At 41.1% G+C, this 15,010-nt stretch overlaps 1 protein-coding gene across 19 annotated transcripts in view; it reads left to right on the top strand.

Moving 5' to 3' along the window:
- Positions 1-15,010, top strand: part of scn1laa (sodium channel, voltage-gated, type I-like, alpha) — a 46,348-nt gene that overhangs the window by 22,676 nt on the left and 8,662 nt on the right. For 10 of the 19 annotated variants that reach the window (XM_061236080.1, XM_061236081.1, XM_061236072.1 and 7 more), the window contains exons 17-21: positions 2,005-2,134; positions 4,700-4,854; positions 11,012-11,185; positions 11,633-11,755; positions 14,056-14,328. In XM_061236080.1, coding sequence (XP_061092064.1) covers positions 2,005-2,134; positions 4,700-4,854; positions 11,012-11,185; positions 11,633-11,755; positions 14,056-14,328 — 855 coding nt within the window. Of the gene's footprint in view, positions 1-547; positions 551-2,004; positions 2,135-4,699; positions 4,855-11,011; positions 11,186-11,632; positions 11,756-14,055; positions 14,329-15,010 lie in introns of all 19 variants that reach the window. The other 9 variants (XM_061236083.1, XM_061236078.1, XM_061236076.1 and 6 more) reach the window with 3 other exon arrangements.

Genomic DNA, 15,010 nt, shown 5'->3' with positions numbered 1-15,010 from the left:
TTTTCTCTTAGTTTAGCAGCAGCTCCCATGCTAGAAATTCATTTTTCCTTCTATTTCTGTTTGACATCCAGCTTCTTTGCAATATACGTATGAAATATCATATGAATGAGCAGCACCACCTTTTCCCATCTATATCTCGGCTCATTATTACTTCTGTTTTGTTTCTTTGGATGGTTTGTTGTTGAACTTGATCGCTCGGCTGACAGCGAGCACCCAGAGCTTGCCAAATCTGATTGATGCAGAGAAATGGATTTTGCTTTAGAATGCCAAAATTCATTTGAGGACTGGTTCATTGCCTCCCCAAAACATTGATTATGGCATTTTCCTTTTCAAATGTTACCCATAAATGGAATGATGAAAGCAGATGAGTTTGATAGCAGAGGTTCCCAGCGTTTTTTATTTCTTAAGTCATTTTTGTGAATTCACAAGTTTGGTATTAGCAGCTGGCTTTTGATTCGACAAACTATTGCAAAAAATGCTGAATATATTAAGTTTGGTTCAGAATGGTAAGGTACCGAGTGAATATATGTGATATTTTATGGCAAAGAAGGTACAATTATGCTACTATATACAACAGTTTTTTGGATAAAAACCTGGATCTGAAGTCAGCTACTAAATATAAATTAATTTCAGAACAAAAACAATATGGGAGAATATGCATCCTGTTGTTCTGTTAACATTTTTGTATCATACAAAACTGCAAAAGACATCCCTTTGGATCATCCCAGTATCATAGTGAACATTTTAGCCTAGCATGCTTACATCATTCCTCCTTCTGCATTAGCTGGGCCCCACGGCAACCAGTGCTGTTGCTCTTTCTGAGATGGTGTTCAAAGCTGCCCTCCCTTTGCTGGAGACACACCCATGTCTGCCTGTAAGAGACACATGGGAAAAGCAGACTGATTGCACATTAATTAGCTCCACTGTGGAAAGATCCCACTACTGTAATTAGAATGTCCAGAAGAGCCTTTCATTCAGTCCTAAAATAGGAATAATTCAAAAACAAATATCGTAATTTCTTAGTGAGCTTTGTTGTAAGTGAAGACAATATGTGACAAACGACTAAAGCTCTATTTGCTACAGAATTGAATATATGACTGACAATGAACAAAAATGCTGAAGTCTTGGATGAATGTAACTATATTGTTGGATAATTTGGATATTTTGGTGGGATGAGTAGTAGGAGGTAAACATGATATGTGGGGAAGAGGAAGATGACCTCTCCACAATATCAGGTTAATTGGCGAGGCTTGTGCTTCTGATCCGTATTTACCAATAATTACTTGGAAAGTTCACTGTGCAATCATGCAGCTGGCCTGATGCCATCTTGGATTAAGCGTACAGTACTGTTTTTGCTGTTAAGCTAATGCAGATACCCTCCTTCTTTCAAACAACTGAAGCTTGTATATCGCTTACAGGAATGGTATTGTGTGTTTTCATGTCAGTAAGGAAAACGCTTTATGGAAAATAAGTTTCAACACCTCTGTGATGTGGGGTGTGATGATACCAGCTGCCATTTTGGGGGTACAGCTATATAGGACATGAAAATACAGGAGCCCACATATTCTACGGGTAATATCACAGGCTTGAATTAAAGTGCACTCTTAATACTGCATGCCATGCGACTGAAGTGAAATCAATTTTACCTACAGCTTGTAGCCAGATAAATGCCACCTGTTCTGACAGCACTGATGTCAATATTTTGCCCAAAGGGTATTCCGATTTGAATTCTCAAAAAACAAACGAAAAAAAATCTGTAGGTACTTTTGATTGCCGCTGCATGGAATGACGAAACCATTGCCACGTTTTAACTGGAGCCCGCTCCTGTGGGCTGTTTACGCATAGCGGCCTTGCATTAGGAAATGATCCAATGTAATGAATGCGAGGACTCTGGATCCCAAGCGAATGCAAACGGCCCCAAAATCCCAAACCCCCGTCCCCCGCCCCGGCCCCGTGGTGAAGCTTGGCGCCGTAACGACGCTCTGCCTGGGCTCTGCTTTGCAGAAGCTGGCCGACCCCCAGATGAGCTCCTCAGAGGGGAGCACCGTAGACATCAGACCCCCAGGAGAGGGAGGGGAGTCGGTGGAGATGGAGCCTGAGGAGTCCCTAGACCCAGAAGCATGTTTCACCGACGGTGAGGAGCCCCACCCAATCGCTCTAACGTTCTCTTCTGTTTGTTAAAGGGCTACTTAAGGTGGCTTGGCTGTATGGCTAAATGAGCCTCGGGGAAACCTAATATTTCGCATCGGGCCACAAAAGGCCTGTTGACACACTTGCCACATTATGTCCAGTTAAAGGCTTCCCCCAGAGTTCATACTGACATAGCGAAATTACGTTTACACGTCGTTTAAAGCTCCAATTAGATGTGGCTACAGTACAAGTGTTTTGTGATATTGTGAATGACTTGTTTTGGTTTTTGTTTATTGTCAAAGAACAGCACTTGATGTGATAATTACATTTTCTTGGGAATGACCAGAGCAGCATTAACGCATGAGAAAAATGATCGTCTGTCGTTTGCAGTGAGCTCCACAAGTGAACAAAGGATCACAGACATAGGGAATCCATCTTCATAACCATGTAATACCAGAGCAAATCTGAGCGCTAGAGCTCTTCATCGTCTTAGCCTCCTGGATTACATTAGATTTAGCATCATATTACAGAAATCAGTGTTCAACTCTCCTCTGCGACTGGATTAAAGAGCACCTGATGGGCTCTTTCCCTGCAGTGAAATCTATGCCTTCCTTTAAAAGATCATTTTTAAATGGACAGCTTAGACTTATCTGTTCATACTGTGTACACCGCCATGCAAATGTGTTCTTTGGCCTGATTGTTCATTTAGGTACAGACATCTTGTCAATCTTGCACACAAGCTTGGCATCACTGAATTTGCCCACATTACCTGTGTCGGAAGTGCTGCTTTGCTGAAAGCAAGGTCCTCTGTGGTTATACTGTGTTTCTCTCGTGTTTACTAGAAAATGCCGCGTAACACAGCAGGGGAGGAGACATTCAATTAATTAAAGGCATCATTACCGGACATGTACATGTAAATAATTTGTAACACTTCACAATAAGGTCACATGAATTGCCATTAACTAATGTAGTTGTTAATATCAATTAATGATTTACAAATATTTATACATGAGCAAACTAACAGATAAATATGCAATTAGTTAAGCATTAACAGATACATGAACTGGTTTTCTCATTCCAATATGAATTGGCATGAGCTAATGTAGTTGTTAGCATGTATTCATGGTGTACAAATACATAAAGAAAGCTGAACAGCTTAATGTTTCAGTAGTTAGATAATTAACGACTACATTACTTCATGCCAATTCATGTAACCTTATTGTAAAGCTTGACCAAATAATTTAATCTCAGCAAGCTGAGCAATGTGCAGATGTATTGTGGTCTGTTTATTCGTATGCATCTGATTGTCCTTCTAGACAAGTGCGGGTTTTGGGTGTATTTTGGTATCTTCTGCCATAACATCTCAAGGGCACGGCGAAGCTGTCATGTGCAATAGGGGGGAGGGTGCACGCTCCCACCGACATACAGTACGCCGATAAATCATTCCGGAGCCCACTCCTAAACACACAGACACTGGGCTCTGTGACAGGAGCACTCCCTGTGTGGGAAACCCAAGGCAGGGCAGAGGACAATACAGCATCTGTTCTTCCTGCTTATTCATGAATAGAGCCTTTGAATGAATGTTGCCACTCACCTGGGTTTCGTGGTTTCTCGAGTGTGTTAAGGAAGCCATTTTCTCCCAGCTGTGTGTGCAAATATTGTATGGGTTGCTACACCTTATTGTTTGTAGCAGCATGGAAAGAATGTAATGAAAGCATCAGTGATTTGAAAGGCCAGTGAGCGGTAGGTATATGTCGGAGTGTGTCTCCATGGTTATCTATACAGCAGTGAAAATCATTGCAATGCAGCTCAGGGCTCTGGGTATTATGTAATGTACAAAATTCTTTCATGAAGGGCACATCAAGCTAGACCCTGTAATTTACTTTTGTATTATCATTTACCACATGTAGCTTGTAGCAAGAAGGTAAATTAATATAATAACCATAATGTTGAAAAAGAACCCCAACCATATGCAAATGGTTTGTGAAAATCCATATGTTGCTTAGCATATTTTACTAAATGACACATTGAGTATGGCCCCTTTTATATGTGCAAACACATATGATGTATACAGAGAATATAAGATACATATTTGTTATACAACTGGCATATATGATTGTAACATGATGTCACTATTTTATATAGTATTGTAAGGCACTACAGAATTGAATTTTATATTTGGATCATAAGAATGGTTTATGTCATACAGATATAATATGATATTCCCATTCCTTTTTAATATGTCATTATATATAAAAGGGGCCACAATCATGTAGAAATAAATATGTTTTATATGTTTAATTTAGGAAAACAAACTAATTAACATATACGGTTTTTATAAACCTTTTGCCTATGGGCAGGCAGTGATACCATTTTGCTGCCATTACCACTTACACAAAAAGATCAGTCTAACCTCTAAGCCATATTTATTAATGCTTGATATGCTCCTCTCACCGAATACTTTTACTTGGGTTTTTTTAAACAGAAACAACAGGGGGAATAATACCTTTTAATGCGACTGAAAAGGTATTTATTGCTCCATATTTTTGTGCGTTTTGTTCAATTCCAGGCTGCGTGCGCAAGTTCCAGTGCTGCCAGGTGAGCATCGAGGATGGCAAAGGGAAGATGTGGTGGACCCTCAGGAAAACGTGCTTCAGGATCGTGGAACACAATTGGTTCGAGAGCTTCATCATCTTCATGATCCTGCTGAGCAGTGGGGCTTTGGTGAGTATAATGGCGTTTCCTTCACAGTTGGGCTAGGATAGCTAGGTGGTTGGAGAACATTTCACAATAATGTTACATGAATTGACATGAACTGATATAGTTGTTAATTAACTAACTGATCACTATGAAGTTAATATGTACAGCTTTGTTACTATATGTGTACATCATTAATTCATGTTAACAACTACATTAGTTAATGCTAATTCATATTGGAATGAAAAATGTTAATGGTTTACTAATCGTCCTATGGATTGCTTAAAAAATAATGCTTAATGCATGTTTAATGAATTCATTTGTAAATTGTTAACTGATTATCCACCTTGATTAACGACTGCAATAGTTAATGGCAATCCATGTAACTGTATTGTAAAGTGTGGTTGTCTAGGCACGGGAACAGTTCAGTTGCAGCGGAAGGGTTCTCAGAGTAAGGGATGGTGTTTCACAGAATGTTGAAATTGTGGACTCTTAAAATGCATTATTACCCCAGGCTGAACAAAGGCTACTGTATAAATACATGTATTGCGTGTTCAGTCAATGGTTTTGAATGACAAATCCAGTCCATACAAAATTAGCAGCTGTGGCTACTGAGTGACTTGGATGTTCCATTGTTTGTTGCTTCTGCTGTTTGTTGTGGTACCTTGGTACACACTCCGCCTCTATTGCTGGTTCCAACTTGTGGCTTCCCTTTTACTCTCTTTTGCTGAGCTTTTCATCTTCCACAATTCACTTAAATGTGTCAGGTTTGCAATCATCTCAAAAATAATCCAGAACCGTCTGGTAGAACATTATTTTTCTTATTTGACACATCTCAGAACACTCAAAAACTACTTTTATTATTAGTTTTTGTGTTTAAAAGCCATTTTTACTTTGTATATTTTTCAAGAACATTGTACCTCATGCGTATATGGTAAATAGTTGGCATTTATATTGCGCTTTTATCCAATGCGCTGTACAATTGATGCTTCTCGTTCACCCATTCATACACACATACACACACCAACAGCGACTGGCTGCCAGCCAAGGCCCCATCCAGCTCCTCAGGAGCATTTGGGGGTTAGCTGTTTTGCTCAGGGACACTTCGACATACCCAGGGCGGGATCAAACCGGCAACCCTTCGACTGCCAGGCGACTGCTCTTACCGCCTGAGCCAATGTACATGCAGTGGGCTCCAGAATTGTTGGCAGCATACAGTAAACAGTATTGATAATGACAAATATTTTCTGTTCAAACATACGGGGAAACTAAATATGTTTTATTTCAATAAATTTACTGTCATGTTTCAATGTTTTGTATTTTATTTCTGAAAACCACAGGTGCCAAAATTATTGGCACCCCTAACAATTCAAACAAAGTGAAATTGGCAATATTGAGGCCGGCGATAAGCAATTGTGGAACTTGTTTTTTATTTTTAAACCTTGTTTTTTGATTGATTCCACTGGATCATTAATAACGCCTACTACTTTATGCATTATGGAAAACAAAGCTTATTCAAAAACTGCATTATTTTTTAGTTTATAGCACTTTTTGTGAAGATTTATCAGGGGTGCCAATAATTCTGGAGCCCGCTGTAAGTGCATATATGTAAATATATACTTAAAGTCTCAACCTATAAACCAATGTAGGGTTTCAGTGGAGGATTTCAGACGCATAGCAGTTGCTACTGAGTTAGGGCTATAGCAGTACTGGGTGTTCTTGGCTCTAGGGTGAAACTATTTTCTTCTGAAAGTCAGAAGCTAGCCAGAGGTCCGGAGTTTCACTGAACCAGGGGATAAGCAGACCCTGTGGTCTGGGCAGCTGTCACTGCGGCTCAGTGGAACAGCTCTTCTTACCCTCCGTACCCACAATTCCATACCTACTGCTGGTTGGTGGGATCAGTTATGTGGTCTAACTGTAGGCCACTGAACTGAAGATTTGCGCGATGGTATTGTTATTTTTATATGTTGCTCCTGGGGATGGTGGTAGCGCACTGTATGTAGTGTAAATCGAATCAAATCAATTTGTATAGCACCCTTTACAAACATCTGTCAGGATGTGCTTTAAAATGGACTTTGGCGGACACCCCCACAAGAGCACGCCGAAGGTGATGGTGCCCATGTGCAAAAGGTTTTAAAAATCATATATGTTGATTAGTATTTTTTACTAAATGACACATACTGTATATAACACAAATTTATTTTTGCATGATTATGGCCCCTTTCATGTATACTCAAGAGCAAAATTTGTAAAAACTAAAACATGGAAGGAGCACATATAGAGCATACAGAAAAGAATTTGCATATTTACATTAATTATTTTTTTCACTGTGCAATTTTCAATCACTGTGGTAAAGGATATGCTTTGTGTTAATGTGTTAAGTTCAAGCTTGCGTTAAGAAAAGTGGTGATACATACAAGGCACTTCAATTGAATTTCATATTGAGATTATAAGAATTGTAAATGTTTCATATGTCACTGTAATGTATATTAAAAGAGGCCATAATCATATAAAAAAAGATGTAGTAAAACATACAAATGAACAAATATGATGTTTACAAACCTTTTGAAGATTGGTGGCAATTAAAAACTATGGGGAATAGGAAGAAAATGTGTGAGGAACCAGACTCAGGAGAGGGATCCCATTCTCCTCTGGTCGACTCAGGGTGTGGCTCATCGTAGCCAATATGGGCAATCTGTCGCTAATTATGTTCAAATAAATGAAAGGCAGCTAGAGGTGGCAGTCCTGATAGTATACTATTATATATCCATTTACAAAATATGAGAATGACAGCATGGATGGTGCGGTGGGTAGCACTGCCGCCTCACAGCAAGGAGGTCCTGGGTTCAAATCCCAGTTGGCCGGGGCCTCTCTGTGTGGAGTTTGCATGTTCTCCCCGTGTTTGCGTGGGTTTCCTCCGGGTACTCCGGCTTCCTCCCACAGTCCAAAGACATGCAGGTTAGGCTGATTGGAGAGTCTAAATTGCCCGTGAGTATGAGTGTGTGAGTGAATGGTGTGTGTTAAAGGCAGTTAAAGGATCAGCCCCTGTGTATATTCAATCCCTTATCAAGACCTATACACCAACAAGACCCCTCCGTTCTGCCACTTCGTGCCGTCTGGCGCCTCCCCCTCGCCACATCTGCACTTCACGCTCACGACTGCTGTCTGTCCTGGTCCCACGGTGGTGGAATGACCTCCCGGTGAATGTCAGAACGGCAGAGTCTCTGACCTCCTTCAAGCGCAGACTGAAGACCCATCTCTTCAGGCTACACCTTTCCCTCCCCAACTCACAATCACTGTGATTAGCCTTAGACCGTAATGGCACTTACGTATAGATATCGTTACTTGTATAGGTATTGTTGTTTTTATTGGCTGTTGTTATATTCTAGCTGCCAACAGTGGTATGCTAGTTTGAATGTTGATTGTACTCTTCAAGGGTTCTGAATTTCTGTATGTTTACACTAGGACTCGGAACTGTACTGTCCTCTCAGGTCTGCTTTTGCACTTGTTCTTGTGATTGATTTGCACTTTGTTGTACGTCGCTCTGGATAAGAGCGTCTGCTAAATGCCACGTAATGTAATGTAATGTAATGTAATGTGTGCCCTGCGATGGACTGGCGACCTGTCCAGGGTGTATTCCTGCCTTTCGCCCAATGTATGCTGGGATAGGCTCCAGCCCCCCTGCGACCCTGTTCAGGATAAGTGGGTTAGGATAATGAATGAATGAATGAATGAATGAATTTAAATATGAGACAGTAACATAGAAATTGCCAAGTAGCATACCACGATGTATTAAATTGAATCCATAGAAATATGGGCATTTAATTACATTTAATATGGGGTAGTCAAAGAAAGTACAATCCTGCAAGTCATTGTCTGTATACAATAAATTAGCTCAGCTGATTTTTACTGTTTTATTCACTTAAATCCTATACGGTGTAAGATTACAAACGATGCCGATGGCATCGGATGGCTTCGGAGTCAGAGGTTGGAGACGACGCGGCTTGGAGAATGCGTGTCGCTCTCCGCATCGTTAGATCCATTCGTGCTGCCGGGGGACGTGCTCGTATGTGCTGTATCCTAGATAACATGGCTAATTGGTATAGATAGGGTACAATTGGCAACCAAATTGGGAGAAAAAGAGCAAAATCGAAAATAAATGTGCAAAAAACCGAAAGATAAAATGTACTTGCAGAGTCAGGTGCTGGCATAAATGCTGTTATTTTGTGCCACAACTGTTCGTGAGCCACATGACTGAGGTTCTGAAAGTTTTTGTACTTTTGTGAAAGACATTGTAATTGTGCAGTATTCACAGCGTTCCGCGATCACTTCCAAATGCAACAAACCCTCGACCCTGGTCCACCATCGCCCCCCCCCCTCATCCAAGGACCATTGACATACCTGCTTAGCTCAGAACATGAGTCGTCCAAGGCTCCAACCAGCTCGTCAGGAGCATTTGGGGTTTAGGTGTTTTGCTCAGGGACACTTCAACATACCCAGGGCTTTTGGGATCTGATCATACCGGTGCAAAACGTGGTACGTTACTACAGCAAGGCTGCACAACTCCAGTCCAACTATGCTTTTGTTCCAACAAATTACCTTACCTTTAGTTTTCCGTGAGCTCTACTACACTACTATGCTAGTTCACTCCTGTATTTAAGCACAGTAAAATCTTTGGATTTTGATACACTTGCAGTCTGTAGCTGGTGCTGGTGCTGATATAAATGTCAGATCGAGATATGACAGAGTTAATTCAATAATTAAGAGCAGAAGTTGGGGTAAACCCCTGAAAAAGGTTGATCACCCCTGCCATATAGGGAGGTTCCTAATTGTTTAGAACATCAACAAGGGCATGGAGTTCAAGTCAGGTTGATGAAGAACCTGCAGTCTGGCTGTGTTTTGCCTGTGCCAGCTGCCCTGGAAGTGCATTCCTCAGACACAGTGACTGCGCAGCTCAGCTGGGGGACTGCAGAGTGAAAATAAGGAGCAGGTGGCAGCATGCGCTTTGGAGGAGGCGCACCTTTGATTACACTGTCCAGGATTGATGAAGGAAATGACCTAATGGGGGCTGCTGTGTGGCTTTTCCTGTTTTTTTATTTTGTATTATTTATTTCAGTTTTGGTGTACGTTCAATTTCCCCAGACAGTTTTTGTGTTTAATAAAGGAAATTTAGATACTTAAAGTTGTTGACTAATGCCAATAACAGACAATCAAAAGCCTAGAATCAAGACAAGATACTGAAAGCTTTCTTATGCGTGCACTAAGGAAGCGATTGAATACACCGGACTAATCAGAAACGGCTGATAAGCCAACTGTCCAATTACTTTTGATCCCCTAAGATGGGGGACGATGCATAAAAAGTGCTGTTATTTCTACATGCCCCACCCAATATGGATTTACTGTAAATTTCCTCAAATGAAAGCTGAAAATCTGAACTTTGACCACATATTCATTGTTTCCTTTCATAGCCAATGTGCTGGAGTACAGAGCCAAAAGAACAGAAATTGTAGCACTGGTCCAAATACTTACAGACTGCACTGTATGTAGATTGTATCCCTATGATGTGGATTGGGCAGGTTTGTCTATGCAGTTACACCGGCAATTCATACAAAAGCAGCTTGCTACAGAAATGCATTATTATGACAGTAATTTTGTGACATTACTTTCTTTTGTCAAGACAAGAATCACGATTAACAGAGCAGCTCTTCATTAACGCCACTTTATCCCACAGCTCCTTCTTATCTCTTGCAGTAGGTAGACTAGTACATTTCCACAATTGGAATTTGTTCTTACTTAAAAGTACATTTCCACATTGAATATCTTTATGCATACAGACCCAGACCTGTCCTCAAAAGTGCACTTTAACACAAATGCTTGATTAGGTTTACTGGGCAGTGCACAAATTCAGCACACAAGAGACAAAGAGGCCTGTCTGCAAGTGGCCAAACATAATTAAATGGTGATGTAATGTATGACAGCTTTGAAATATCTGATCGATGCTTCCTCCTGGGTCGACAATGACTGGCTTTTCAAGGGCAGGATGAGAGAAAAGAGTCTGACAATCAAGCGAATTATAATTTATTAATTTTACCAGCCTCAGCCTCGTCACCAGCCGCCACTATTATTGTAAGTGCCCTGTGTTTTGTTCCTTATCAAATTTTGATGTGCGTCTGTTTCCATGCAGGCTTTTGAAGACATATACATTGAGCAGAGGAAGACCATTAAGACCATGCTGGAGTATGCTGACAAAGTCTTCACCTACATCTTCATCTTGGAGATGCTGCTAAAATGGGTGGCTTACGGATTTGTGAAGTACTTCACCAATGCCTGGTGCTGGTTGGACTTCTTGATTGTTGATGTATGTACTGATATTGAACCGATCTGTATGAATACAGCAGGAGTATGACTAGTTATATATATTTGCCATATACGCATAATGCACAGAAAGATATACAGGTATAAGTATCTGTAGATATGTATTTTTTACACCAATATATCTTTTCTATTATTAAAGCACATTTGGGGGTTGTGTCTTAAATACTCGGTGGTTTACTTCACAAGCAAAGTACTGTATCTACTGTTTCTAATGCCTAACAATATCCCTGTAGCCGTGACCATATTCACAATACATGGCCTCTCATGTCGTATTTGCTTAATTGTCGTTTCATCATCGCAAGGCTGACAATATCATAAGGGACCACCCTCCCGGAGAGCCAAATGACACAGTGACAAGAGCGTAAATATACCCTGAGCCCTATGACTTATACCAAATGAAGGTGTGTTGATAAGCCTCTATCTTCTGCAGGTCTCCTTGGTGAGCTTGGTAGCCAACGCCCTTGGTTACTCGGAGCTCACTGCCATTAAGTCCCTACGTACGCTGCGCGCACTGAGACCCCTACGAGCGCTGTCGCGGTTCGAAGGGATGAGGGTAAGCACCGCCGTAGCAGCGTCCTCCAGGGCACGCGCTGTCACCGTCTACACCCCTGGGCATGCGCTGCTGAACGTAGCTTGGTACACTGCAGTGCACCTACACGCCTGTCTCATCGAGACAGCCGTAGTCCCCCCTCCTGATTTATCCCGCCCCCCCTTCTGATACCCCTATCCCTGTCTAACCCCCCCCCCCCCAAAAAAAAATAAATAAAAATAAATAAATAAAAATAAAAAAATAAAAAAATTGCACTTATGATGACGACTATATGTTTAGAACAGCAGTCCAGGTGTATTTTTCTAGTTCTGGATGTGATGCTTTGACTTGTGGTAGAACCTATGCACTTGTAAGTCGCTTTGGATTAAAAGCGTCTGCCAAATGACTAAAATGTAAATGTAAAATGTAAATATACGGTTTTAGAGATAGACTATGAACGAAATTATTTACTCTGCAGATGTTCGGATATGGCTTCTCTCTTTTCCATCCGTGTATTTGAGCACAGAGCACCTGCAGACCCTGGTCAAATACTTCATTGTTTTGTATTCTAATACCTTTCTTCCCTTTGCTGAGCGGGTCTGGTGTATTGGAACTGATTAAATACCCTCAAAAAGTGCAAACCCTGCCTTAATATGATCCTCTGGGTTGCCTCGATTGAACTAGGCAAGATCAATTGAGCACAGAAAAGTATCTTTCCAAAACAATTACGTCATGAATGCAGGTCTGGCTACAAATGCACTCGCTAAAGAAATACGTCCCACTGCCGCTGATATCAGCTGCTGTAGCTGCACTAGCGCGGAGTAAGACGTGCCCCATGTGATTCCAGCGTCCCCTGCGATCGACTGCACAAATGAAAGGGCATCCAAGCGGACGTCGTCTCCCAGCTCACCTGGCCCCGCTCTATTTGCGCGCATTAAGCTAACGTAGAGGGGCCCCAGCACTATTAAGCCTGACCTTTAGGCTCGGTGACACAGCAGAACAGCTTCCCTCCCTCCTACGTTTTCACTACGTCATGTGTTTGCTGTGGCTGTAATGCAAATGACTCAGGCTAATTCAGAATTCACCACCAACAGTTTATGGGATATCTCTTATGAGAATATACTTTTTGAATGGCACACACTTTCTCCCCAATTATCATCACTCATTGCCGCAGCCTCCGCTATTGATTTGGTAAAGAGCGTAGACACACACTTGCTCACCTTTCGAAGCATGCTTCCTATCGCACCGCAGTTGGCGAGTCAGGCTCGTACAGACATGAGTCAGCAGGAGGCACTTAATGTGCAGACCATGGAGTCCGTCCGCAGACTGAAACAGTGCTTTAACAGAATGAGTCACCAAGCAGCCCGTCTTAATGCACATTTTAACATCAATAGAATAACAAATGAGACAGAAATAGAATAGCTTAGACCAGAATATTCTCATATATTCTGAGACTGACCTTCATCCTTGAATACTGAACTCTGTGGTAATTGTTGATGTATCTATGTTTGTTCTCGCAGCATGTAAACTTTGTTCGTAAAACTGCCTTGTATCCGGTGACACAGTTTTTCCTCTTGCGACTGTCATCACCAAATTTCCCTGTCTGCATGACTAGCTTCTTACCGTTTATTTTCTTCTGGGTCTGTACAAATGTTGTTTGATGTGGCACTGCATGTGAATGTTGCTTGCTCTGTGCCTTTTAACTCGTACTTTTTTCTTTTCTGTGTATTTTTTTATTTGCAGTAAACAAATGTTGTGACTTCGTCGTACTTCAACAAGGTTTCTTTCTGCTTTGTCCTTCTGTTGTCATAGTTAAGAAACCCTCATGAGTGATGTGATGCTTTCCCCCAAAATATAGTTCCTATATACTTTTCCTTGTTTGTGGTCAGCTGTGTGGTCCTTCTCGTCTTAGTACCTTTGAACATTTGAACGTCAGGCATTGTCGTGCCATGCTGAAAACCATATGCAGTTTTCTACTGCTGTCCGACACCTTATATTTGTTTCGTCCTGTTTTTCATCTTAAATATTGAACTAAATATTTCAGTGCTTCTTATATCTTAGGCTGTGTCATTCTGGAAATTACATGTATACCAGCAACTTGATAACATACAGTTGTGTTTTCCGATTTTTCTGAACTGTAACTGATCAAAAATATTGTAAATAATTTTTAAAAATGCAAAAAATATTCAATTCAATTCAATTCAATTCAATTTTATTTGTATCGCAAATATACACAGTAGATTGTCACAAAGATGCTTTACAGAAGGGAAATGTATAACTTATGCAGATTTTCCGTCCCTGAGTTTGCTGTTGTTTCGGTGCAGGTGGTCGTCAACGCTCTTCTCGGGGCCATTCCGTCCATCATGAATGTGCTCCTCGTCTGCCTCATCTTCTGGCTCATCTTCAGCATCATGGGTGTCAACCTCTTCGCCGGGAAGTACTTCTACTGCGTGAACACCACTTCAGACGAGTACTTCCCCACAAGCGTTGTCAACAACAAGACCGAATGCCTGGCCCTCAACGACAGCGCCCGCTGGAAGAACGTCAAGATCAACTTCGACAACGTGGGGGCCGGTTACCTAGCTCTGCTGCAAGTGGTGAGTGCCAGCTTCTGTCCGTTCGCGCTGCGGTTGATTGTAGCCCTGCTGCATCGGTGAGTTCTCCGATTGATCAGGAGGACATCAGAATTAGGCTGTCCAGTCAGGCTCAAGCTGGATCCATCAAGATCCTGTACATACTGGTCTATCTTTAATTCTGTGCAAATTTTATTCCTTCCAAAGGTGTAGATGACACAGTGATGAATCAACAGGCACATTTGGTGATTCAAACTGGAGAAAAGAAACACATCAGAGGTGTCATTTCTTATCTTCAGTGGTAGGAGGCTGCAACTATAAAAATGGTTTTTAAGTGGATGAGTCAAAGGTTTTTAAATTATTTTTGCAATCAGTGAGATTGGGGATTAATAGTTAAATTAATTGCCTAATGGTATCTTCATCACATCATTTATAATGTTTTGTTCCTTTACTGGACAACTACTGAGAATTTTGGTATTACAAAGCATTGCTTGTTTTTGTACAACCTACATTTTTCAACATACTTCTCATTGGCTTACATAACAGTAGAATACTAAATACACATCAGACTCAAAAGAATGATCAACTACATCATTTGTTTTGTGGTAATTTGAGCTGAATTACTCATTTTCATGAAGTAGCGCATGTGTCAAATAATTTCCTTGCCAATGTCTGGTGGGTAGCTCGTTTCTTACTTCTACTAGCA

The sequence above is a fragment of the Conger conger genome, chromosome 3 (assembly GCF_963514075.1).
Source record: "Conger conger chromosome 3, fConCon1.1, whole genome shotgun sequence".
Classification (NCBI taxonomy): Eukaryota; Metazoa; Chordata; class Actinopteri; order Anguilliformes; family Congridae; genus Conger; species Conger conger.
This window is presented reverse-complemented; position numbering and strand designations above follow the sequence as displayed.